General features: G+C 42.8%; 1 protein-coding gene across 1 annotated transcript in view; it reads right to left on the bottom strand.

Moving 5' to 3' along the window:
• KL (klotho) overlaps positions 1 to 3,406 on the bottom strand; it is a 51,235-nt gene extending 47,829 nt beyond the window's left edge. The window contains exon 1 of the mRNA XM_032982825.2: positions 2,612 to 3,406. Coding sequence (XP_032838716.2) covers positions 2,612 to 3,367 — 756 coding nt within the window. The 5' untranslated portion in view covers positions 3,368 to 3,406. The remainder of the gene's footprint in view (positions 1 to 2,611) is intronic.
• Between the last annotated feature and the right edge of the window lie 23,857 nt (positions 3,407 to 27,263).

Genomic DNA, 27,263 nt, shown 5'->3' with positions numbered 1-27,263 from the left:
TCTTATTTGATTATTTATTCAGATAATAAATAACTTGCTCAGAAAGACAGAGTCCAAAATCCACATTCATATCTGTTGAATTTTAAAGAACTTAAAGGAAATTATTTTCTCTTTTAATATAATTAGTGTCCAGCAAAATAAATCAGTAGACATCAGCTTTCGCTAGCTATTAAGCTTTCCACTTATGAGGGTCTTCAGTTTGAATAAACGCAGGAAGAAGATGCTTAAAACTGCATATTTTAAATAAGGACAAAAAAGTCAGAAAACGTGTATGAAGAGGTAGTCTGCTTATTTGCTAAGAACCTAACATTTCTGACAACACATTTTATCTTTTAAAAAACAAACACGTTCTGCAAGCTCAAATTCTCTAGAAAAAAACAACCAACCAACCAAACAAACAAAAGAAGAGAAGAATCCCACAGAGAAGGAAAAAATATTAGGAAGAAACCTGGGACCCAACCTTTTGGGTAACGTAAGACATAAGCAGCAAAAGTTTAGGCAGCTGAAAGGGGTTTTTTTGAGGGGGATAATACAACCACATCTTTTCCGGTGGAGCTGTGAGGCCTGTGTCTGCTGGCAGCACTGTCTGGTGCTGCACACATCCTCCAGCTTACGTGCTGAAGCTGTGACACCGTGCAGCCTTCTGACCCAAATCAAGGCTGCGTGTGCTCCCGGGAACGACGGACCAAACTCACCTACAAAATTATATGCAACCCACAGACACACATTAAAGAACATTATTCATGTTGCAAAGTCAATCATTCAGGAATTATGTAAGAGAACTATTTAATTTGCATGTGGAGACGCAATTCACTCCTTACCATATGCAGTATAACTTAATCATTCGTTACACGACTACATATACTTTCTCCACCAGTATCAGGCTGTGTAGTCAAAGCAGCCATACCCAGTGGCTTCCTACTTCGCTGCTTCCACAAGTTGAAAGGTCTAGTATCAATAAACTACGGAGACGTAAGAAGGAAAAGGAGGATTTCGGTGTTAAAGCCATTCACGTTTCTGTTCTGAAGAGTTCAGCTCTACCTCTGCCTCTATTGAAGACTTCTACCTGGAGGAGCCAGGGATGGGAGCTCTTCTGCATAAACTGCACGTCCCTTACTTTCTCTGCAGGTGATTTGAGATTTGAGGATCTGTGTTCTAGAAGAGCAGAAAGTATAATATAACTGACCAATATTCTGAAAAGATCACATGCTGGAAAAGGGCACTAACAATCAGTGGACACTCTGGGTCTTAATTGCATCTGTGTTTCAGTTCCTCATTCACGAAACAGTGGAAAAAGGACACCTTGCTGCCTTACACCCTGTGTAAAAATAACTGTCCACTAATTGTGAAAACCCTGAATGACAATCACTAGGACAAAATTTATCCTGAGGTTCTGTCACTAAACCAAGTATTGGTAGACTTTCCCGGTTTAATTATACTTTTTACACGGCGTAGGCAAGTCTGTGTCTCCGTTTCTCATTTGTTAAATAGAAAAGCACCTTCATTCTCTGCAGGGCTCTTACGTGAACAAGCATATGCCTGAGATTATGAGGGACTCAGACAAACACTGCGGTGATGTGGGATATACTCAAGCGCGAAACATTGTCAAGTATACCCCAAGGTACTAAATGAAGAGTTTCAAGGTTTCAGGACCAGGAATTTAATCTGAAATTTTACCCCCATTTTCCCCACCTATATTTTCTCTTATTTGTAGCACTAGACAATGCACAAGTAATGCAGAAAAGTGCCAAAAAGTTGAGTAAGGCACGTGTTGGATGCTTTCTTGGTGTTCACATCTAATATACGATGCTCATTAGCATATAACTCCTGCCAGTAAGTGTATGTTGATCAGACGGACATGAGCAGAGTTCGTGAATGTGTACTAAGATACAGTAGAAAATGCCTTAATGGCCACACCATTCCAGTCAGGCTGAATCCTCTGTCCTGTCACTGGAAGGATTTGTACACACTTTTGCTTGATTCTCCCTGAGGATCCAGAATCTTTGCTTCCATGATTTACAGTAAAACCATACATAGATACATTACATAAAAATTACATATAGCAAACTACTTACACCACTGACTAGACTACCTGGGGAACAGGGGTCTCAAAAAAATCCATAGTCTGCCAAGAAATCTCTCAGTATGACATTTCAGCAACCTCTACCATTTCGATTAACTTTTTTATCAAACGCATGAATTCTCTTTACAGTCATATTAAGCATTTCCACAGTAACCTTAGCAAGCCAGCACTGGACTGGCGCAGCCGAATGCATCCATCCAGTCACCCACCCAGAACAGCATTCGCGAGCGTTGGGGGCAGGACTGGAACATTTCTGCAGAACACAGAGAGCGCTTTAACTCTGCGCGTTTCCACTAACTCAAAATCACCGCCGACGCAATGCTCCTGCCTCCCGTCTTTGCCGCCCTTAGCCCATGAGTCGGGCACATCGATTCGGTTTCCACTCCAGCAGCCGCCCAGGGAACAGGCCTTGCCAACGGGGCGGGCTGAGGGCAGCCCCCCGCGCCCTTCCCCTTGGCACGACGCGGAGAGCGGGGTGGGGGGGAGCCGAGGAGCCGCCGGGGCCCCTTCCCGCCGCCCAAAATTTACCTGGAGCAGGTGGTGGGCCGCCCGGTAGCCGAGGCGTGGGCCACCCCGCACGCCGGGCGGCAGTCGCCCCGTGCCGTAGCCGTGCCAGGCCACCACGTAGGGGTTGTCCATGGTCAGCCAGTAGCGCACCTGCCCGCCAAAATGGCGGAAGCAGAGCTCGGCGTAGTCGCGGAAGAGCTGGGGCAGGACGGGGCTGGCCCAGCCGCCGAAGGCGTCCTGCAGGCCCTGTGGCAGGTCCCAGTGGTAGAGGGTGACGACGGGCTCGACGCCCAGCTCCCGCAGGCGGCCCAGCAGCCGGTGGTAGTGGGCCAGCCCGGCGGGGTTGAGGGGCGCCGTGCCGTTGGGCAGCAGCCGGGCCCAGGCCAGCGAGAAGCGGTAGTGGGAGACCCCCAGGCGCCGCAGCCCCTCGGCGTCGCGGAAGAGGTTGTTGTAGCTGTCGCTGGCCACGTCGCCGCCCGCCGGGCCCGGCGGGACGGACCCCGGCGGCGTGGCCGGGCGGTGGGCGAAGGTGTCCCAGACGGTGGGGCCTTTGCCGCCCTGGCGCCAGCCGCCCTCCGTCTGGTAGGCAGCGCTGCCCGCCCCCCAGAGGAAGCCGTCGGGGAAGGTGTCGTGGAGGAAGAGCTGGTCCTGCGGGTAGGGCAGCCGGGCGAAGCGGGACCAGGTGCCCGCGCCCTGCCCCGGCGCCCCGAGCAGCGGCCGCCCCAGCAGCAGCAGCAGCGGCAGCGGCGGGAGCGGCGGCGGCGCGGCGGGGACCATGCTCCCGGCGGGGCTCCGCGACGGCGGCTCCCTCCTCCCAGCCCCCCCGCCGCCCCCTTTTATCTCACCTCGCTTCTCCCACCCCCTCCCCTGTCCCCCCCCCCCTTCTCCCGCCCCGGTGGGCACGGCTATTAATAATTACCTCGGAGCTGCCGCCTGCATCCTCCCCGCCCGGCTCCCTCGGGCAGAGCTGCCTGCGGGGGCGGGTTCCAGGGGTGAGACGGGGCGGGCGGGTGGGAGAGGGCGGCAGCGGGGCGGGGGCTCCTCGGGGGGCTCTGCCTTCCCTCCGGGGTCACCTCTGTCACCCTCCCACGGCCCCTGAGGGCGGAGATCCCCGTCCAAGGGCGGCAGGGGCGGCCCCCCCCCCCCCCCCGCCCTCCGCCCGCCTCGCCGGGCGCCCGAAGCTCGCCGGGGCTCCGGTGCCCCCCTCGGAGGCGGGACCCTCGCCGCTGCCCTGCTCCCTTTCCCCGAAACGGCTTTTCTGAGGAGCCCACGGAGGGACCCGACGGCCGGATCCATCCCCTCTGGGGGGCTGCGCCTAGCCCCCCTCCCCTCCCACCGCCGGGGAGCCCGGGGCCGAGGGGAGGGGGCGATCCGCGGGGCCCGGGGGCGGGGGTGGAGGTGAGAAAGGCGAGGAAATAAAATTCATTTTTCCTTCACATTGTGTTTCCTTCGTGCTACCTTGACAAGAGACATCGCATCTGCGAACTCATGCAACAGTAATTAAAGAGAAGCTCGTTATCCAAGGACATCATACACTCAGCCCCCTCGCCCCTCCCCAGTAATTCATGGACTGTCACCTCCCAGTAATAACACTTTTCTTTTCTGGAGTAGGAGGTTAGTGTATTTGGCTGTTTACTGGATGAAAAACAAGTTCCAATTAGAAATGCCTCACGGATCTTTACCTGGAGGAAACAAATTGAGCTAAGTTTGATTATTGAGTTACGCTTTTTAACCAATTGAGCAGGCATGATGCATGGACCTCTCTTCAAAGGCAGGTCTGTTCTTGTCTCCGTCAGACAAAACAATTCGACCAGGGATGAAAAGTGAGAAATAGCTCAACACATTGCAAAAACCTGGTATTCAGTTGTGTTAACGTGAGTTGGGATGTCTAAGAATAAAGCACACCTACTAGGCAGGCTGTTAAGGGCAGGGAGATGTTCCCAGGAGATAAAGTTGTTGTTTAACTACGTAATGAAAGAATTTCGATAATTTCATTTTATTTTTTGAAAATAAGTACCCTCAGGGGAAAATTACAGGTAATCGCTAATAATGAGTCGATGGATTTAAATGCCAATTGTGATCTGCTGAAGGTTTCCTCTCCTGCACGTGATGGGCTCTCCCACCTCCCAAGTGCAGGCAGGGTGTTTGCTGTGCCTGTTCCTAGAACTTCCAACTTCCACCTTTCCTGCACTGATTCAGTTTGGGTTCAGGGGTTGTTTTGTGCTGGTTTTAAAGAAGAGACCAAAGATGTAGCGGACAGGATTGCAGTTAGTCTTCCACTGGTGGTAATGAATTCGTTCCTGTGTCAAAGGGTTGAAGCTCTGAACAGCCCAGGGGACCATCAGCACCCCATCCCTAAGGGAGGAAGTTTGTGAGGTGGGAGCAGGGGGATGGCAGGCCCAGAGCCAGGGCTGGCCATCGGCTGCCAGGTGCAGTCTGACAGACTGCTGAAATTTCATTACAGTCTAAGTAAATGACAGCTTGAGCTTGAGCAACGGAGCTGCAGCAACAGAAAAGGGTGCTAGCCTCACGGGGTAGTTACTTGCAGAAGCTGGAAATTAGTTGTTCAATGCACGGCCCTGCTGCTGCCATTGTCCCTGCGCAAGGAGTGAAGAGCCAGGCTCCCGCTCAGCCACTGACCTGATTTCAGTGGAAGCGTGATGCCTTCACTGGAGCTCACTGCCAAAGTATTTTAAGAATCAGGATGTAGAGACGTGCCTCAGAAATACCTCAGCCTAAAACTGGGTATTAGTGATGCTAAATCCATTGCTGACATTTAAGGAAAAAAAGCTTCATTGGGTATCTGGGGGCACAAGAGATTTAAAAATGTATCTTGTTATGTTCTCTTTTCGTTTACTAATTATTAACTAAAATGTAGAACGATCCTATTTATACTTAGGCAGCACCAATAAGCAGGCACTTAACTGAAGCTCCTTCATTAAGAGCTTGTTTCTTCCAGAGCCTCTCAGTAGTCAAAGGAAAGAAATAACCTTATGGTGTTAGTGTAAGTCAGCCTAGCTAAGATCTTTCTCAACTTCTGGAGGTGGCTACCTTCTCCAAAAACTGTCCAGGAAGCCTACAGTGACTGTGCTCCTGAAGTTATTAGTCTATTTTTGAGGGATGAAATTTGGCCATAAGTTTCTGGCACAAAGCTGTCACTTCACCTGTCCTGTATATCTGCCAGATGAAAGATTTTTTTTTTTTTTTTTTTTTAAGTCTAAATGTCAGAAAATGCACACTGTGGCCACCAGTTGCTTGGGTTTTTTTTCTTACAGAGAAAGCTTGTTTTCATGTTTTAGGACAACACAATCTCACACTGCTCCCAGCCAAATTTTTTTTTTTCTAACAGACAGTCTAACAAACTCTGTGCAATATTAACCACACAGAAAGGTCAGCCAAACACTTGCAGACATCCAGGTCTCCCTCACTGTTCCTTGAGTTCAAAGCATGGCTCCATTGTGTCTGTGGTGCTGTGCCAGCACGCTTCCAACTCTGCCCCAAGTTGGCAGATCAAGATTTACCTTTCAGCCTCTGTGTATTGGTGATCACTGAACATTTATCTTTTGATAATATGTATAATATATACTGTAAGTGTCGGTATAATTTTCATTCAGGGCGTGCTGAAGTTTTCTTTGTTAGCTATGCAGTCAGTGCATGCAAACATATTCAACAGCAAAACATTTCTGGTTTTACCCCAAAGAGGCTGAATCTTCTGGGATCCCTAATTTTAGGTAAAGTAACTCTGTTACTGTTTGAGATTTGGTTAACAGCTTTCCCTGAGATCACATCATCCATTGGCTTCAATGCAGTAAACCCCTTCCTCATTTTTAAAATCTCCACAGAAGAACTAACAGCCTTACACTGGCAGCATCCGTGCTCCTCACTGTAGTAGAGCGAGTGGTCTCAGTGCATAAACCCACCATCTTCTGTTTTAATGGCCCTTCTCTGTTCACAGGTGTGTTTCCAAACGTATCCAAGCATACAGTCAGTTGAAAATAGTCTTGTGTAATAGATTTACACTATCAGCACTTCACGTCAAGACATGAAAGTACTTGCTACCAGTTGGGGACACTGATTAAAAAAATCACCACCTGAATTAGACTCAAGTGTTTTCTCTACTGCTTCCATCACTGTATAACAATACTACTTCTTTATTCTGTCTGTTAAATGCAAACTGCTAAAGTGTCAAATTTTACTTCCACTTGCTGATGAATAGCTGTTCGCAGTGGAAAGCTGTACAACAGTGTTCTAGATTTACCTTCTTCATCCTTTCCAGAACTTCACAGCCTACGAGGCAAATAAGCTCTTCCTCAATTTTCTCGGAGAAGAAGTTGCAAGTCCAATTTTCTTGAAAAAATGCATCCTTCTATACCTGGTCCTTTTCTCTCTCTTGATCACATTAGTTATATGTGTTCACTGTGCATTCAGAATGACTTTAAAAACAGCTATTAACTAACTGTATTGAAATTAGAAACACCGTGCTGTCATGTCCAAAATATGCCTGCTGGTTTAATGAATTAGTGTAGTTCTAAAGAATGCTTGGGAAGATGTCAAATCCTCCTCTATTCTGGCTGTAAATACCAAATCATTCTCATCTCCACTTTTTTTTTGTTGGTAAGAACCGAAAATGCCCATTTTTGAATCCTGGGGACTCTAGTCAACTCCTGTTTCAAGTGTGACAAATCCTTTGTATCCCATAAAGGACTCTGAATTGTTCTCCTTTGTTCTGTGGAAGAATCTAGTGTGAGGTAGGAAATTGGAAACCTAAACTTCAATCATTTTCTCTTTACCCTTGTCTAACAGCGTCTTCAAGAAGTGAGAAAATCACGAACATCCCCATGGAAGAAAACTGGAATTTCAAATCCTTTGGCCCATCTTACTTTGGAGGGTGACAGGGAGTAGCTTCAAGGCAAGTCTAGAAATTTATATTTTATTCACATGGGACAGGGACGACAATCCCATTGTAACCTAGGAGGGGACATGTGGTGTCTGGACGGTTCCTTGTACCTGGATGGCAGGGGCTGCAAAGCCTTCCCAGTCTTGCAAACCCTCCTTTAGGAGAACCACTAAACCCATTTCAAATCCTGAATCACAGAAAGCTATGGAGATGGAAAGAATGGTGAAACACCATCTTGGAATACCACATCATTGGAAATGACATCTTGGAAATGCTGTCTCTTACTTCTGGGAGGCCACAGACACTTTCCCATTATCCTGATGATGAGGCAAGGGTTTGTAAATGATCTCCCTGTCTTCAAAAGTGCCTTCTGAATTCGTGTAAGAAGGGATGGGCAAAGACAGAAGGGAAAAGAAGTTTCTGCTCTCCTGAGAAGGGAGATAGCGAAGAGGCAGAACCAGCCTCGTTCTTCCCGTCCTGGGCAGGGGACATGGACTTGGCTGGCAAGAAGGGTCCAGAGCTGAGGGAGAAGAGTCAGGGGTATGGGAAAGAGGACAGAAGAGTGCTCCTTGCCGTCTCCAGTCATGCAGCTCATGAGCCTCTTGTTTAGGCAGGAACCAAACCCTGTTTGCAGTGCTTAAAGAAATGGGCCTGTCTCCCCAGAGCCTGCTGAGACTGTCTGAACAAGCGAAGGTGGGTGTCCAGGGAAGTTACAGACCAAACAAGGAGTTGCCTAATGAGTTTTGGCACTTTTAGGGTAGAAAATCCTGGAAAACAGAGGGACTGGGTCATTCATATGAATGCAATAGATTTAACAATTTCGATGGGATCTGGATAGACTTGATCTCAACCCTAAGAGGTACATGCCTGTGAAAATCCCAGTTTGTGATCTCTGATGCAGTATAAAAAGGAGCGGAAACATAATTTCACTGTTCTCACTTCTATTTTAATTTTTATTTGCGATACGCTGTTATCATTTTGAAACCAATTTAATTCTGTCTCTACAGGATGGCTCGAAAGCTTGAATCCTGTGGCTCAGTCTAGAGCTGACAGCACTCTAGAGACACGTATGGTGACTTTTCATATACAGCCATCCTATCTCTTCAGTTCAGGCACAGCTGAAGCATTTCCCTTCACTCTTCAAATTCCTGTTATTTTAAAACCTCTGGCAAAATGCCACATCTTCCATGGGAAGAAAGATCCACAGGGGCTTAAATGAAGAAATAAAAAGCAATACTATTAAAAAATGAAAATGCAATGCTGAGTTTTATGTACATGAAAGTTGAATTTTTTATGCATTAAATTCAGTCAGGGAAGAATATCCTGCAAAATTACTTCTATCATCATATCTTTAGATCCCTTTCCGTAGGTAAATTGATAAGAATTACTCTTGCTAAAATCATACAGCAGGACAAGTTAGTGCTTGCTAAATCTGCATTTCAATAAGCAGTCGAAAGACATCTCAGTTCAGATACTTACTTCTTGTTGGTTTCAGTTCATGCCAATATTGGTCTCCTTTACTGCAAGGCAAAGACTGGCTTACCAAGAGATAGGAATTGTTTTAGGAAGTATTGTAGTGTGGTAATTATTTTTAAGATTTTCTACCTAAATGGCTCTTCTGCAGTTAAGAGTTACATCATTATAAACTGAACTGAGCTGAAACTTTGTAAAGTATATTGCGCTATGCTGCTGCGTTACTAAATGTACAGGCAACACGAGCTGCAAACGCATAAACATTTTTCAGGGCTACAGGCGTATGATGCTCTTTAATAAACAGAACTGTTATATTATACAAAATCAATTTTGACTCAATTGCAAAAACTCAGTCTCAGTACTGTGTGAAGGGTGTAGTACTGAATGCGATTTACAGTCAACTGTGAAGCCATTTAGTCTTTTAGTGCTGCTTCATACTCACATAAATGTACTTGGGATCTATTCCCAGGTACTCTAGCAAGGCTTGACTCCTGTGTTTCCAAGATTGGCTCAAAACCATTGGGAAGTCAAGCCATTTATTACCAAAACAGTAAGTATGTAGAGTTTAGGGTCTACCTCTTCAAATGTGGGTTGAGGAATTGAAGCAGATTAGGCCAAGATAAGACTTGGCCTGCTGCAACAGTCCAGTCCTGAAAAGTAGACCTTTGTAATAAAAGAAAAAAACCTTGAAAATTATTGCAATGAATTTCAACTCTGAGACATGAAAGCATAGATGCATGGCCAGTAGCCAAAGCATTTTGCATTAAGCATTTCTTCACAGTTGCTATCCAGAAGAATCAGTGCACTACTTCAAAAATTGAAAGTCAGATAATTTCCATAGTTAAGTTTCGGGTTCTTCTCTGGTGGGATTTTTTTCTGTACTTTTCCTGCGATTTTTGAACATCGAAGAAACAGCTTTTTACCTATCACACTGTGAAGTGGCAGTCACCAGCCTGTAGGTTTCTAAAAGCAACAGCTGTCCAAGTGATCTGGCGCCATGGAAAGACTGGAGGAGTATCTGCAGGTTCTTGCTAGGACCTATATATGGGCCAGCAGCAGAGACTGAAGCACTTCTACGAATCCTTGCAGTTATGAAATTTAAAGCTTGTAGCTGGGCAGCTAAGTAATGAGAATCCTGAGACTGTCTGATAGGCAGTCAGATACTAGATTAACACATGGGATGTCTGTAGTCTATCAAAGAACTAAGAAGCCTACACAGGATATGTCATGTAGGGAGGATGATGTGCAGACCAGAAAACATCCAAGTATGGAACATAAAGATATATAGTCTAAAGTAAACATACATTGCTGGCAATGACTGGAGCTTGCCTGGATGTTTACCTTATAGAAAAAAAATAATTAGCCAACTAAATCATGCATAACAGAGACAGAGTAGAACATGGTGGCTAATAAAAAGATGCTTGATATACCCTATGAAGTACTCATTAACTGTGTGTAAAGAGGACTTGGATTCTGTGGATTCAAATTGCTGAAATCACTGTTGTGTTTTCATGGTGCAGTGTTGTGCTGTGTCTACCATATGCATCTACCATTTCTGAGCAAAGAAACCTCTGTGAGAATTCCCATGCTTAGTTGAGCTGTGGAGTTGGGGAAGGCTAAGCAAGCCAGGCCATCGAAACAGGCTCTGGAGCTGGGCTGAGGGATGTCAGGAACACCTTCCGAGTTCCTGCAGTGCTTGGAGTCAGTGATCCCTCAAATATCAAGAATTATAAGAGCAAGACACAGACCCCTGCAAAAATTATCTGGCTTGTGGCCTACCACAATTAACAAAGCAGATGAGCTAAGGGTGGGACTTAGCTTTGGATTAAGGCACCTGAATGTAGTTGTCTACTTAGAGGTTTCTATATGTAAGCCGAGAAGTGAATTCAGCAGCTTAAACACAGACATCTTTTGTCATTGTAGACACTGTGGTGTACCCTGTCAGACCTCTAGCACCCACTTCAGAAGTTACTGGTCTTGTGTCCTACCTGACAATTCCACGTTAACGTCTTAGGGGCCTGAGGGCATCTCAGTAGATACCTGTGTTTAGGCAACTGAATTGATCCCATGACAGTTCAAGGAGATATAACCAATGTAATACATGCAGCCTAGAGAGTGATTCGGTTCACTCTATGCTAAGCACCAAGTAGAGATTCACCTGACCAAACATGTATGTCTGGTTCTCTCTCCAGCAGCCCGTGGTGCCTGGCACATCTGTATGGGAGCTGCTAATATTGCACAGAGGGCTCGTTTAAGCTGCCTACATGACTTTTGGCTAGGTACCCCTTATGTTTTCCACTTATTGTTCCAAAACAACGCAGGTGTCCCGTAGATTCTGTGTTATATCTATCAGCTTTGGATAGAAGAGATGGCGACTCTATGGCATGGCACAATGGTGGTCACCATCTACCTTCCTGTGGGCAACTGACTGTGGGAGATCTACATCCTCCTGTAAGGGCAGTTGGAAGTCAAACAGGGTACCCTCATACATTCAGAATGGTACCCAATGCCATGCGTAAGGATGGGAGTCCTGACCATAGTGGCTGTTCATCTCTCCAGTTAGAGTCTGCTATGATCAGACCTCTGTAGGTTCTGCATCGTCCAGCTCTTGTTGAAGACATTTAGGTGCCTGAATCTCAAACAGAATCTTACTCTGCTAATTAGTACTCTGATAGAAATTTTTATCTTAACACCATTAATAACGTTCTTATATGTCATACATCTACTACCATAATTAATATAAGGCCTTGCTTTACCCACATCTGAAATCACAGGAGGTTTAATCATAGAATCATATCACAGAATGGTTTGGGTTGGAAGAGACTTCTAAAGATCATCTAGTTCCAACCCGCCTTGAACCCTTCCAGGGTGGGGACATCCACAACTTCTCTGGGCAACCTGTGCCAGTGCCTCACCACCCTCACAAGAAAGAATTTCTTCCTTATATCCAATCTAAATCTACCCTCTTTCAGGTTAAAACTGTTACTCCTCATCCTACCACTATACCCCCTGATCCAGAGTCCCTCCCCACCTTTCCTGTCCCCCCTTTAAGCCCTGGGAGGCCGCTCGAAGGGCTCCCCGGAGCCTTCTCTTCTCCAGGCTGAACCCCCCCAGCTCTCTCAGCCTGGCCTCATAGGGGAGCTGTTCCAGCCCCTTGGTCATTTTTGTGGCCCTCCTCCGGACCAGCTTGAGCAAGTCTTTTGAGCAAGTCTTCCTTAGGGTGAAATTAGAGACAGGGCAATATTTGTTAACAGTGTCAGGATCTTAATATTTCTTCCTGAGCAGGAGCCAGACTGTTACATGACTTAGGTTTATTGCCCTCTTTACGTGATAGACTTACAACCTCTTCTTTAGACCAAAACAACAGAGGCAAATCAGGAAGCTATACATGCTACCACCAACTTCAGCAAGACTATATGTTTATGAGACTGTTCTGAATTTTCTCAAGGTCAGTGATTAGATTTCCAGCCCTACAGTGACATATCAAAGAAGGATGAGCAATACAATAAGGAAGGAGGAGCTATGCAGCAATTATAATGCAGGTAGCTGAATGTAGGAGTAACAAAAATGCCACAGTGACTACCCAATACGTGTTGGCACATCAGTGGTTTAGTTCTCTTCATCCAGCAGGTAACTTCAGAAAATATTAATATTTGTGGTATTCTAAGAAAAAAAAATGTTTGGTATGTCTGCTTAATGGCTGTGAGGAAAGGCCCAAATCGTGGCAGAAAGGGGTATCGATTAAGTTTTGATATACGTATATTTAAGCTATATGTAAGAAAGTTAAGCAGACTAATTCTCTAAAATTGCCAGACCTGTAGAAAGGTTATCTACTGTTTAGTACAAGCATCTAAAGAAAGCATTTTCCAAGTGCAAATCTTTGATTTACAGTGCTCTTTTATATGTGCCCTGAACATAACCCATGCAAAAATTCAGCTTGAAAAATGCTTTGGAGTCCATGTAGCTATGTTCAAATGCATTCATTGCTGGAAGAATGTGCCCTCTTACCAGCATGGTGCATGCATTCTTCATCTAAACCTAATTTTTTTTAAATTGCAAAAAACTTTCTTTGCAGCAAAAAATCTTTCATATATACACAGTGAGGCAGTCCCACCCACAGAGAGAAAAGCAGACCCCTGGCATTTTGAAACATGCTTCACAGAAGACAGCAGTAAGTGAGTTTTAAATCTATTAGATATCAAAAAAATGTACTACAGTTAGGCATCACCAAGCAATTCCTCCTTTTGGCTGAAAGAGGGAAAGGACTCTTTGAAGGGGAAGTGTGGGAGAAACAATATTTACTGGTCCAATTTCTCTGTTAGATATCAAGGGGTAGCTATTGAACGAGCTACACATTTTGGGTCATGCTGTTAGAGCAGGTGTTCATTTGGGCAATTTATTGTCACAAAGTCTGCTATGGCAATTTTCTGCCTGAATTCTGTAGCTTAGTCATAGATACCAAGAAAAGTTTGCTTTGTTTTGTTTTGTTTTTTAATTAACTTAGCATTTAAATTCCTGTAGGCCCAACTTTCAGCTGACAAACAGATGTTCATTGAAAAGAAGGCATCTGTGTCCATTTCTCTTTATTATTTCTATCTTCAGTTCAAACCAGTTTTTAACTTAGAAAGCTGAAAATTTTTCAGAAAGATGATCTACTAAATACATCCACTTATTTTTTATGCCTTTTTCTCATTGCCTCCTGAGAGTGTCCTTTCTGTATGCAGTGGCTTTTCTGTCTGTTCCCTCACAGTGGATGAGCTGCAAGGGCAGAGTATCAACGCCTGCAATGTGCAAGACTCGCCTTAACATGTTTGCTATTATTATTTCAGCAGGCCAGAAGCAGTTTCCAGAGGATCACAAAGGAAAGCAGGAAAATGGGGATTTTTCAAAGTGTGGCAGGTATCTCTGAAAAAGCTCAGCAAGATTTCACGCCATGGGGAAAGCATGCTTCCCAAGGCCAAGGGCATCCTCCAGCCCCGTCTCACAGCTGTCGGGGTGCAGACAGCCCTGTAAGACCTCAGGGTCGGTGGATCCAGTCTCCAGAGATTGCAGCACTGCTCTTGTCTCTTCAAAATGCTGACAGGCTTGGCTCGGTGGCAAAGGCTCTGCCTGGTTTACTGTCTTCAACCCATGCCCCTTACACACTCATGACCCAACTGGCAAGGTGTTTCATGTTTGCCTGTAACAAGGTGTTGACACGACCCTCTGTAGCCTCCCTGGGGCTAACAAAATGTTTTGATTTCTAACTCCTCTTTCACAGCAATCAAAACAGGTCAGGTATCTCACTTCATGCATATCATTGCTCAGCTCCACCCTGCCCTGCTCCCCTTCCTCACCTAAGTCCCAGGCCATCCCATGTTTAGCACAATCACTTCTTCTGCCCGTTTTAGGAAAGGACATCATATTCCACAAGTTGCATCTTGCACATGCTTTTACATTATTGCTTTAGCTTATGTTAAGGATTTCCATTTTTGTTCTCAATTCACTGCCCAGTCTTACTTTGCCCAGTGTTTTGTCAGACCTGTATATGAGCAGTATTGAATGGTGCTGCAGAGTAGCCTTGCTAAACAGCAAATGTCAGCTAAATACCTGTGTCCAGGTGGCCATTCCTTAAATAAAAGGTAGGAAGGCTCTTTACTGTGAAACCTATGTAACCTGGAAGGAGTGTCTTTTGTCAGCTCCACCTACACCATGATACAATAAAGCTGCGTAAAAAGAGTCAGGTCTTTTAGTAAAGTGTCTTTAACATACAATGGAATAGTAATATTGGTCAAAGTTCTACTGTGGGTGCAGGTATAAAACTGCATGAATTGTGGCTTAGTTTATGCCTCTTCCAAAATGGGACTCATCTTCACCAAAAGCAATGTTTTATGCTTCTTTAACGGGGGGCTTGGATCCATGAGAAGGTCTCTGGATGGTAGCAAGTGCCAGCTGATCTGCAGTAACAGTCCATCCATCATTTTTGGTAGATGGCAACTGTTGTTGTTACCCCTTAAATGAAAGGCTTCCCCTCCCCTCCTCACCTACCACCTGCTCCCAGGACAGCTGCTTGACCCCAGCACTCTCAGCACTGGAGCTAGTCCAGGGACCAGGGATGCCACACATAAGGACCTGTGGAGAAAATTCCTAGACCCACACTCTGGGGCTAACCCTGGACAGGGAGAAGGCAAGGGAGAAGCTGTTCCACTGTACATCCACAGCAAAACCTTCCCCTCAACACCCAGCTCTTCTGCTTCAGCAGCGCAACCTGCTACTTTCAATCATAAGCAAGAAAAATTAAGTGACTAATATCCCACCAATTCTCTCCTTTCTCACATGTACCCTCTTTTTCCAGTAACCCCTCCCCAGATGCACACAAAGAGGTTGGACAGGGAGGGAACCAAAAGCAGAAGACAAACTTATGCAGAAGAAAAATAAAAATTAAAATAAATGTGATCTACAAACTCGGTGAAAGAGAATGAATTACGTTTTCTGCTACCAAAATATTAAAAAATTACCATTTCTTGCAAAGGATTTTAGTTTCTGTTCCTGTTTGGAAATGGGAAATACTTTTAGTCACCCACAGGACCACTGTTTGAGTAAATTAATCCAGCGGTCTTACAGGGGATGAAACAAGGATGGTCCTGCCAGAGCTACTCTGTCCTAAATTAACCTACAGGTCCCACTGTACTGATAAATAAGAGAGCTGTGATGTGTCTGCACACTCATACCCTAATCACCCCACTGTTTAATTGTCAGTCCCTGGCTCTGCTTGTGGACACCTACCTCTCTGCAAGACAAATCTGCTACAAAGGGGTGCAGCCATAACCACTGTGGACCTGAGCCAAATGGTGCTACTTACCCCCAGGCACAGGAATCAGTCTCCTTTATTCTCTGCTCTTTTCTTCAGCAGCATTGAAATGGCTAAAAGTGCAATTAGACCTCTCTGTTTGGTACCAGGACTTTTTTTTTTTTTTTTATTTCTAAACATGCAGCAATAACCAGTAAAACATCTCTGTAACTCACCTAGCCTTCCCAACTGGTGTTTGATAAGGTGTTACTCCACCAACTCCTATTCAAAGAACACATCTGCCCGTGCTCAGAACGCTGGGCAGATTTCTGAAAATGGGTATAAATGTCTATGTAAATCCTTACAAACTTTTTTTTTTCCCCAGCTTTTAAGCTACTGTTGCACTTTGTATTACCAGGCAAAATGGCCTCAAGTTACACCGGAGATGTTTAGATTGGGTATTAGGAAAAATTTCTTCACCAAAATGGTTATCAAGCATTGGAATGGGATGCTTAGGGAAATGGTTGAGTTGCCATCCCTGGAGATATTTAAAAGATGTGTAGGTGTGGGGCTTAGGAACATGGTTTAGTGGTGGACTTGGCTGTGTTGGGTTAATGACAGGACTCAATGATCTTAAGGATCTTTTCCAACCTAAATGATTCTATGATTCTATGATCATGTTGCTTCCTAAGGGGTAACACCACACACACAGACCTACCATGGTTACTTCTGCGATGTGAGCTCTGCTCCCCTCCAAGACACTTTGTGTGATGCTGACCTGCACACAGTGACTGAACTTCCAAACTCCCTGTTTCTCCGCATCAGAAACACTAAGCATGAAAATCCCGAGTGCTTGTTGACAGGAGGGGTAGGACTGGTCCACGTGAGGCCTGGGAGATTCATGATCCCTGGAACTGCCAGGGAAGGAAGGTGGAAAAAAAGTTCTTGTCAGGCCAGCTGGGCAACTGCACATCAGTGATGCAGTAAAAATGTTTGCTAGTGGGTTCAGGAGTGTAAATAAAATCTATGATTCATATATGTTAAGAGAAGGAAAAAAAAAATGGTAGTCAACATATATTATATACATGGTCTAAAGAAACAGTGTAGTTACCATGTCTCAGACAAGTTTACAAACATTACTAATTCTCTCACTTCTGAGAAAGTTACCTGACCATCAACAAGATAGGGAAGGAATTCAGTGTGTACACACATGCATGACGTATTTCTAAGCACTGGTGATAAAACTGGTGCTAAATGATGACAACTTGAGATTACCATTATACAAGAGCAGTGTTTTTTTTTCTCACATGCTTAGATTTGCAAAGTTTGCCTACAGATTCTCTCACACAAGAGCGAATTTTGTTTTAAGCCCCCAAAACTTGACAATACTTCAGTTGCTAGCATACTGTCTGCCATACTTACTAATACTATTTAATTCCTTCTTTACAATCCCCAGTCTATAGCCATCTTGACTTTTACCTAGAATGAAGCTTTTTCTTGGCACTCTAGGGGAGGAAGGGAAAGTGAAGTCATTATCAATGTGGATGTGAAGCTCTGGAAAAGGATTAAAGGCACTACAATAATACGCGTTGTGGCAGTTATCACAAGCTTCCAAGAGACGTTTGTCTCCAGAGCTCAAGACCTTAATGATGCTACAGAAAGGATCTCATTTAATATCCAAGTTCAGAAGTTTAAAAACAAGTCCAAATGGATGAGGCACAACTTTAAATGACTGCTGAAAATTTTTCAGATTAGCTTTTCTTGCTGGTAAATATATATTAAACTCCAAGCTATTATTAGGGTGATTTTATCTTAGTGAGGGTGTCATCCAAATGGTATTTTATAGGATAGGTTGGGAATTTTCCAACAGAAAGTATTTTGGGTCAGAAAATGCAGTTTTATCAAAACCACAGCTTTTTATGGAAATTTACATACCGGCTTTGATACAGATGGAATTTTCATATCAAAAAATCAAAGAGCTAGATTCATAACAGCCTTCTGGGTTGGCTCACGTATCTGGCTGTGGGAAATGAAGACTGAGATATCTGGATGTGCATAACTCTGCCTGAAGACTTGAAGAACTGTTTTCTACCTGCAAGAAAAGTAATCCTTTCACCCAAATGTGCTGGGTTGAGTTGTTTTTCATCTATAAACAAGAGAAAGAGAAAATGAGGCTTGCTCTGCAGCTCAGTGGTCGTAACTTGCACATGCAGTGCCTTTGCCAGAGAGACGCAATTTGACAAGACTACTAACATACAAGGAAAGAAATCAAAGCTCATGTCTCTGGTCAGAATACAGCAGAGCAGATTCAAACACTGATCTGCCTCGTCCCATTTGATCGCTGATAGCATCTTGTGACTGCAAGCAGACACAGGATGGATGGAAAAAACACTTGGCAGGAGACACCCTCAGAACAAGGTATTCCAAAGATCTAAAGAGCTACAAATGGAAAAGGGACTCAAGAAGGAAAAAGTATTTCATCTTTCCAAGGGAGTGACTGACCATGAAAGCACAGGCGCGTTCCAAGGAAATGCTGTGTAAAGTGCAAGAATATAAGGCTTTTTCCTCCACATATTTTATCTCTTGACAGGAGTGCAGCCATTTCAGATTTTCCCCAGGTATTCAAAATTGCTAAGTAAGCATGCCATTGCAATAAAAGAACATGCTGTGGCAAGATAATAAATGTGACTTGCTTAACAACTGCATTATCTCATATGACCAGGCACAAGAGTAGATACCATAATCTAAGTATCAGTGTGCCTTACACAAGGGGTATAACAAGCTGTAAGTCACACTCTTTGAATTATCATATGTCCATTTGCAGTGTAACCACCCCTTTGAAAAATATATACAGTCAGTCAGAAATCAAATATGAAATTTGCCACAGAAACTTTATTACAAAGAAATGAAGCCTCATACCTTGTGGAGAAGGGTCAACCATGCTTTCCTTCAATGCTGCAAAAATTCCTTTTGTAGTTATGCTGCCATAAATGAACATTTGCCAAGTTTAAGCTTTGGTCTCCATTACAAACTGTCATGACAGATGTGATTTTTGTACCTTGTATTGTGGGAACACCTGGCCTTCACATTAATGTCTTCTACTGATGCTACCTGAAAGGCCTTCCCTACTGAAATACTTAAAATTCTTTTGTCTGCTTGGTTTCTGTCTGAGTAAGGTAGAAGGTTCAGGGTTCATCTTGAAGCAAAGCAAGAACACTTTTCAAATATTTCCTACCCAGCTTTCATTTTCATATACATGAAAGTTGTTCTCAGACAGACTATGTTGTCTATAGCAGATATAGTCATAGATAATGCTGCTAATATTTTGTTGTTGTTGTTGTATTTTATATTAAAAATCCAATTACAAATGACTTTAAGTAGTTTAAAATTATTATTTTAGAGTCAATTGCTTACCATGAGGCCTTACATGTTCCTTTGAAAACATTGTTTGCTGTCTTCCAAAATACAATATACTGATTTTTTGTAGCCATGTAACATGATTATAGCATTCATTAACCATTACCTAGCCTCTTATAAATATATTTTTATTCTTTATACTAAGCCTCTTAGGCTTCTAAAGAATAACATTTTTCTGTTCTTCACCATCCCCCTTTCATCAACCAGATATCAGTCTTTTGACTATTTTTTAACCGGTACACTTTCTTTATGAATTCTGAAATCTGACTGAATAAACACACCCCTCCATCTAGGTAAAACATAGATTATGGATTCTTGAACTCTCACTTGTATACTATTTAAAGGAAGGAGTTAAATGATATGCAGAGCTTGTCCTGAACCTTGGTCCAGGAATGTACTTCACCCCAGGGTCTTCATCACTAATGTAAACCTGACAACTAATTACAGTAAGAGTGGTAGAAGATCATATCAGGTGAAGCCAGTTGTTTTTTAGCTACTCAGGCTACTGGAGCATGGGAAACTGGTGCTGTTTTTCAAAACCGCTTGTGCTTTGCCTTATGTTTGTAGGGTGTAGACAGACTTTTAGGTGACAGCCAGTTCAAACTGGGATTTCGTCTCCAGTCTCATTTGCTAGATGGGATGAACTGGAACCAAACCTCGAGCTCAGCTCACGCAATGGTCCTGTACAGGTGGCCCACAGTGTCCTGCTCAGTGTAGCGGCATGTGAGCCTCTTCTTCTCCAGCCCAGAGAAGCCCTGAGGAGGGGATGCATCTCCCAGAGCGACGTCTCTGACAGCAGCTTCCTCTGAGACACCGTTGGTCCTCTATTGAACAATGACTGCAACAACAGTGTAAGCACATATGAACCGTTTTAATCTGTGGAATGTGGATATCAATTTCATCTCTATCTGGGGATTAATCACTGCGGATGAACGTCCCTGTTTTCAAAGGAAAATAAGATTTCCTCTGCTTAGAGGGCATCTGAATGCTATATATGCTTCTCTGTACTTTATATTCTGAAAGAGCTCCAAAGCAGTATTTCATCGAATGGGAAGAGCTGGGCTTATATATGATCTTATTTGCATGCACAGTGTGCCTTGCCTTGTAAGAATATATTTGACTTGCATCTTTCCTTTGCTAATATGTTTTACTTGCCTGATATTAGATATGATGGATCAAAAAAAAGATTGGTTTTGTTGTACTGAAATCTTCCATGTGGACATCCTGAGAAATACATTCTTGAAATTTCTCTTTCCATCCTTCAAAAATTGTGGGTTTTTTTTTTTATGTCACCATCTCTAGAAGAGTCATATAACTACTACTGAATGGCACAGTCGGGGAAACTCTATTCTCCAGATGCAATAAAAGTTACTGTATTTTATTTCCTATTTTCTGTGGAGGAAATTACTTTTAAAAGCCTCCAATGATTTTGCAAGAAATAAAAAAGAGAAGATAAATTAGTTCCTGCATATTGTACACTTCTACTGCATTCATTTTAATGAAAATGTGCCAGTTTCAAAAGAAGTGAGAGTGTTGTTAATTGTAGTGTTCTTTAATTAGATTTAATCCAATATTTTATAACACACTATATGTGTACATATGGATGTTCAATAAAATTCTTATTACTGTCCTCTCTCTTAAAGTTATATATAAACACAGAAACACATAATACATTTCACCAAGTCTATACACGTATTGCATTTCACCAAATCTATTGTAATATTTCTAAAGTAGAGGCAGATTTTAGTTCAGTCATGATAAAGAGCTTCGTTTTGCTTCCACATAACTACATGGAAAACTCTGATACAGTTGTAAGAATTTAGAGGAATTCTTAAATTTTTAGTTTGGTTAACTCTACAACCCATACTATTGGTAACAATAAAAAATACTTGTGTGCTGGAACTAGCCCTAAAGAGATACCATAATGAGTATATAGCCCCAAATACACTAAAAAACATTTGAATTATTTGATGAAATATTCTGATGCTTTCTATAAATGTGTCTTGTAATCCATGGCTAGTGCTATTCTTTCAAAATTCTACTAAAATATATTTTAGGAGATATTTCATCTGCACTGTTGACTAACCTCTTGCCTCAATAATTATTTGGACTGTATGAAAGGGAAGAGATTGTTCAGCTTGGATCCATGGTAACTTCTCAAAGTCTAGACTCTGTCTGTGTAGTACATACCACCTTTATGAGAATCTGTAAAGCTTTTCTCTTACATTTCATGGACTATAAAGTCATCCTGTAATACAAAACATGTATTATATCCCTTGATAAGAGCTGTTTGAAAACCTTGTAAAAGAAAGCCCTTCCCCCCATCCCGAGAATTTGTTTATTATATTTCTAAGGGCTAGATTTTCAAGGTATTGCTCTCCATCTGTATTTGAAGAATTAATCAACAGCTTTAGATGGATTCCATTTTCTTTGAATCATCAAGGAGAAAGTGTTTAAGGCCAGCTGTCAAATTCATTTTTCTTTCGCTCAGGCTGGATAAAGAGAGCTTGTGATTTTCTTGCTGGCCTTGCACAAAAATGAATCTGCATATGAAAACATTGAGGGTTTGGATGAGTTAGACTGGGTTTTTCATACTATGAGATGGAAGTGGCATTTGGAGAGTTGCTAAATTTTTATCTTGGCAATCTGTATTTGTATGAGTTTTCCTGAAGCTATTTAAGGTCAAGTTCCAGAAGAAAATGTCTCAGTATTAGCAAGTGTCCATCTTTTAGAGCACTACTGATGAAGTAGCAAACACGATATATGTAATGCAGTTTATTTTCAAGCTGACATATTATCATTTTTCTTATTTATAAGAAAATGGGACCACATGTGGTATGGATGTGCAATCATTTTCATATTTCTCCAAATCTCCATGTCACCTTCTGGCCAGTGCAGAGCTGCTGACACTGTTCCTGTTCTTCCTTCAACAACACATGTCTCTGGTTTTGCTTCCCAGCCACATGTCTCAGTTCTCAGCAGCATGTCATTCATCCTGTGCCAAATCAGAGAAAGCTTGAGGTAGAGCTGAAAGGGCTCTTGAAGGCATGTGAACTCCTTGAAGTCCATCCTCTTGCCAAAAGTTAGGATCACTTTTTCTACAAGCTAAAACCCTAACATCAGTTTGTCTAACCTGTTTATAAAAACATCCAATAATAGAGACTCCACAACCACCTGGCCAACGCTATATACCAGTGTTCACTATCCTCATCATTAAGACATGCATTAAGAGCTGATACATTGAACTACTTTGATTCTGCTTAATGCCATTAATTCTGTATTATCCTTTCAGTTTTCTTCTCTTTTGATTAAAAAAAAAAAAAAAAAATCCTTGTATCTTTTGTTTAATTACAAAGTCAGGAACTGCTTTAAGCCAGCTAAGTCCTCTAAAGTGCCAAGTGGAGCAGGGGGACTATTTTAACTGGCCTATATTTAAGACTCCTATTTATACGTCTCCATATGATGTTTGCCTTTTTTGCACAATGCTGATTCATGTTCTTCTTCTCATCCTCTGTGATTCTCAGATCGCTTTCTGCAGACCTGCTGCCAAATCAGTCATGTCCCCTCCTGCATTTGTTCCCAGTCTGCCTCTGTTTAACTGAATTGGCGAAGATGGGAAAGGTCAGATCATTTTCACACATTTGTCAGGATCACTCTGAAGCCTGAGCCAGTTCACTGGTAGCTTTGCAGTCCCTCCAAGCTTGATATCATCTGCAAAATGAACAATGTGGTCTCTGCTCAATTATCCCATTGATTAGAACATCAGCTGCTGGGCAGACCTTCTGCAGAACAGTAGTCAATACCTCCTTCTCCTTTGGCAGAGAACAACTGGTAATGACTTTGTGAATAAAATTTTCTAAACGCTTTTGCACTCACTTCACAGAATTTTCATCTAGACCATATTTCCCTTCTTTGCTTGAAGGAATGTAAGGCTGAGTCAAATATTCACTGGGCACAAAATATCTAATAGTCACTGCTTCTCCTCTAGATATAAGGGTTGTTGTACTACATCCAAATGTGACTTAGTTTCTCTTTTTCTTCCAGTTTTGAACAGTCAGCAGATTGCCAGGCTGAGAAAGGCAAATGAAGGTAAACAGGGGAAATCTTTGTTTCAATCAGTATATTGCCCCCAACATCTAAGAGTAATTTTTTTAAGAATCCTGTGCAAAGGCTATATGCTGACTATCTACTACCCTAATTCAAATGTAAGCAGTCATTCCACCTTGTTTACTGTAGATAAATTTGGGGAAACACTGTTCATAAGCTTCTGGGGATTTGACATTTACCAGCAGGCTGAGCTGGTGGGGTGTACTTCAGAGAAAAAATTAACAACCTCAATAACTGAGCCCAGCTAACAAGTGATAGCTGCTGCAGGTGATAATCACAGGTCATGTTACAGCGTCATGAGGCGTGAGAACACCTAAGGAAGTAAAAGTCAGTGGGCTGAGCTCTAACACAGTGTCCAGGAAACTTTCCAGCTGGAGGGAGCTCTCTGCTGTATTTGGCATTGCCACAACTGTTCCTGGTGTGTGCAGTCCAAGAAGGAAGCTGAATAACTGCAAAAAGTTTGAGAAAATTAAAATGGATGAGCAGACAAGAAAATTGAGTGAAAAACTCAAGCATCTCAAACTACATAGCTGAAAGAAAAGAGTGGCTATAATGTGGTTGGATCACAGTCTGAGTATCTGCACAGACAACAGCAATGCAGCAGAGGAAATCTTGCAAAGAAAATGTTGATTGGTGCTGGAAGCTGAATCTAGACAACTTCACCTAATAAATAATGAAATTTTTATCCATTGAAAACCTGTTTGTGCTAGGTTCTCCATCAGTGGCAATTGTGAAATCTAGACTAGTTTGGTTTTCTACAAGTTGAGCTGTAGCTCAGAAGTCCCGTGGTTCCTGTTACTTAGATAAAATTACTAGGACTATCTCTTTGGCCCTATCAACTATATGGTTCATGTCCTGACTTCAATTATGTTCATGCACAAACAGACCAAATGTCACTCCCATGTCTCAGTGTGTGTAGCAATTGCTGCTGACCTTTTCTCTAACATTTAAGAGAACAGGTTGGAGATCATCGTTATAGGGGTAATACCGAGCCATTGGCCCTCTTGTATTCCACCATTTCAGCAGTGGCAGGACAGATTCAGTCCCTTAATTCCTAGGAGGAAAGGAGGCATGGGACCAAACAGCTGTACAGCTACCACCACGTCAGAAGACCTGGAGGATGTGCATCATGACAGTTGATGCCAGTGGGGGTTGTGAGTCTTGGCAGCCCAGTGGCTCTGGAAGCCTGTGGCTGCAAAGCTGTGAGAGCAGGACTAAGCTGGATGTGCTGAGCTCTGTATTTTGGACAGGAGGAGGCTTGGGGGAGATCGTAGTAGATCTGAAGACAGTTGTTTTCAAAGGAGGATAGAGAGAAGGAAGAGTCAGAGCAGCCTCTGAAGTGAGTAGCATGTAATAACACCAGACATGGACTTGCTAGAGCAGGTCCAGAAGTAGAACACGGAAATGGTCAGAGGGATGGAACACCTCTCCTATGAAGAAAACCTGAAAGAGTTGGGGTTGTTCAGCCTAGAGTAGGGAAGGAACTGGCAGAACCTTACTGCAGCCTTTCAATATATGAAGGAGGCTTGTAAGAAAGAGAAAAACATTTTACAGGGGTCTATAGTGACAGGACAGAGGGCAACGGTTTTAACCTGAAAGAGGGCAGATTTAGGTTGAATATAAGGAAGACATTTTTTATTTTGATGGTGGTGAAACACTGGAACAGGTTGCCCAGAGAAGCTGTGGATACCCCATGCCTGGAAATGTTCAAAGTCAGGTTTGCCAGGGCTTTGAGAAACCTGATCTAGTGGAAAATGTCCCTGCCCTTGGCAGAGTGGGTTGGATGAGATGATGATTCTCTGATTCTATGTAAGTCACAGTGGGGTTCTAGGGAGATGATGACTGATAATTGTACACTATTCACAGGAAGCTCAATTTAGCCTGTTCCTACTGTTGTGACATTTTGAACACACCACTTCAAACTTTTACTATGCACCATCACTCAAAATGAAGTCAAAATACATAGGAAGTCTGTAATTAAAAATAGGGCCTCTGTCAAATATAAGGGGCCCATAAATAGATCTGCTTGGATATCTTAAGAATATTTTATTAATAGCAACATTGAAAAGTGATTTGGTTAAAGGAAGATAAGCCTAGAGGCAAGTATCTAAGAAGGTTTTTAACCAAAAATAAAGAGCAGGTTTTTACTGAATTTTCAGGAGAAAGGATGAGACTAATGTTGAGGGATCTTACTTTGCTGAAACTGTTCCACTTTGATAACACAGATTTCCATTTGTCAAAGAAGTAACTACAACATAGGTGCTCCATCCTCGACATACAGCCTAGCTATCACCTCTCCCTGTGACCTGGTAAATAAGATACATACCTAAAAGGAAGGATATGTGAGTTCCACATCTTGCTTCAGCAGCTCTGGGTGCCTGTTATGTCCTATAGGACACCTCTTACAAGATGAGAGCAGCAATAGCGTTGTGTTGTTGTGTTGAGCTGTTCTTCTGGGACGAGAAGAGTGAGGGTGATGCTTTTAAATGCTGGAGGACTTTAAAGGTGGGTTTGTTTTGTTTGTTTTTTTTTTTTTTTTTTTTTTTTTTTTTTTTCATTAGACTCAGCCACTGGAGCATTACAAAGGCACATGTCCCCTTCACTGCTGCTGTGAATTGATGGCCTCATTCCTCAGATTTTGTTACACACATGACCCAGTCACTTTTGCCTCACCTCTCTTATTTCATACACACACACACACACATTTTTGCAGCTTTATGATGCACATGTGGAACAGAATGCATTTTAAACTGTGAGCAAGTGTGTGAGATGCACAGAGCAGAAGGTTTAGGAAGGGATCTATCTCCCATCTCCTCCCAGGAAGCAAATAGCTAACTGCTGTCCTCCAGCCCATGAGGCAATCTCCCTCTCCACCTACCAAAGCTCAAATGGAGGTGACAGACACAACTTCTACCCCCTCCCATCTTTACCTGTCTGTATAAAAGGCAAGCGTGTGAAAATGGAAGCTGCGTTGTGCCAACCAGAATCTGAAATGCAGACAGGTCTTTTATTAGTGCACTTCTGAAGAAGAGAGCTGCACTCCATGGCTAAGGCAAGTTAGAAGGCCAGAATGCAGGTCTTCAGCAACTTGACAAATTGTAGTAAGGGACAGGAAAGAGATCAGCCTGTGTTGTATAACCATCTCTCTGTAATATTAAAGAAATCCATTTTATCTGACAATGGCCATGACATTTTTCTTATCCTTTCAAAATATTGAGTGAATTCACAAATTACTTTCAATAACCCATTTGTATTCATTTTCTTTTTCTGAAATAAACTTGTCTAGGAAAAATAATGAATGTCACATTCATTACAATAGAAGCCTTTGGAAGACATATTCTGCCTGATACATTTCTTTACACCCAAAGTGTATGATAAGATAAATTCCATTTTCAAACAGCTGAATGGTATTACAGTCCCATTAATTTCAATAGCTAAGCCACAGCAAGAAGCATTTCCTGTAAACTCCTTTAGTTTTGTTTGGATATACAATAGGGAAACTTACTGGAGATTAAAATGGCATCTGTGCATTTTTTAAGAGTTTTTCATTATGTTTGGCAGTTTTGTTTTTTTCTCTAATGCATCAAAGCATAAAAAACCCCCACAGCTGTGACAAATATTAGTAAAGTAGTGTTTGCAGACAACTTTGATTCCAGTCTAAGGCATTTGCCAGCATTTTGGTAAACTTTGGCCACCTGTTGTAGAGCTGTGGGAACCATAAATTCCCTTCCATGTGGAATAAGAGGTACTAAATATAGTCACTATCAGCAAGAAGGAAATGATTAAGAGGAATATTTTGAGAAACGGCAAAAACACAGCACTAAAAAAGTCTCATATCTGCAATGTTAACTATACCCTAATACAGAAAGAATATGGATTCTCCTCTGATGTAAAATGGGCATGAGGTGCACTGCTCTAAGACTGAACTAGGAACAGTGTGAAGCTCATGGCTTCCAGGGACCTTGAGGAGGCATAACATCATAGTTCATATCTGTATAGCTACTGGAGGT

The sequence above is a fragment of the Tyto alba genome, unplaced genomic scaffold (genome assembly GCF_018691265.1).
Source record: "Tyto alba isolate M040663 unplaced genomic scaffold, T.alba_DEE_v4.0 Super-Scaffold_2, whole genome shotgun sequence".
Taxonomy (NCBI): Eukaryota; Metazoa; Chordata; class Aves; order Strigiformes; family Tytonidae; genus Tyto; species Tyto alba.
The sequence above is the reverse complement of the archived record's forward strand: the minus strand, read 5'-3'. Positions and strand labels throughout refer to the sequence as shown.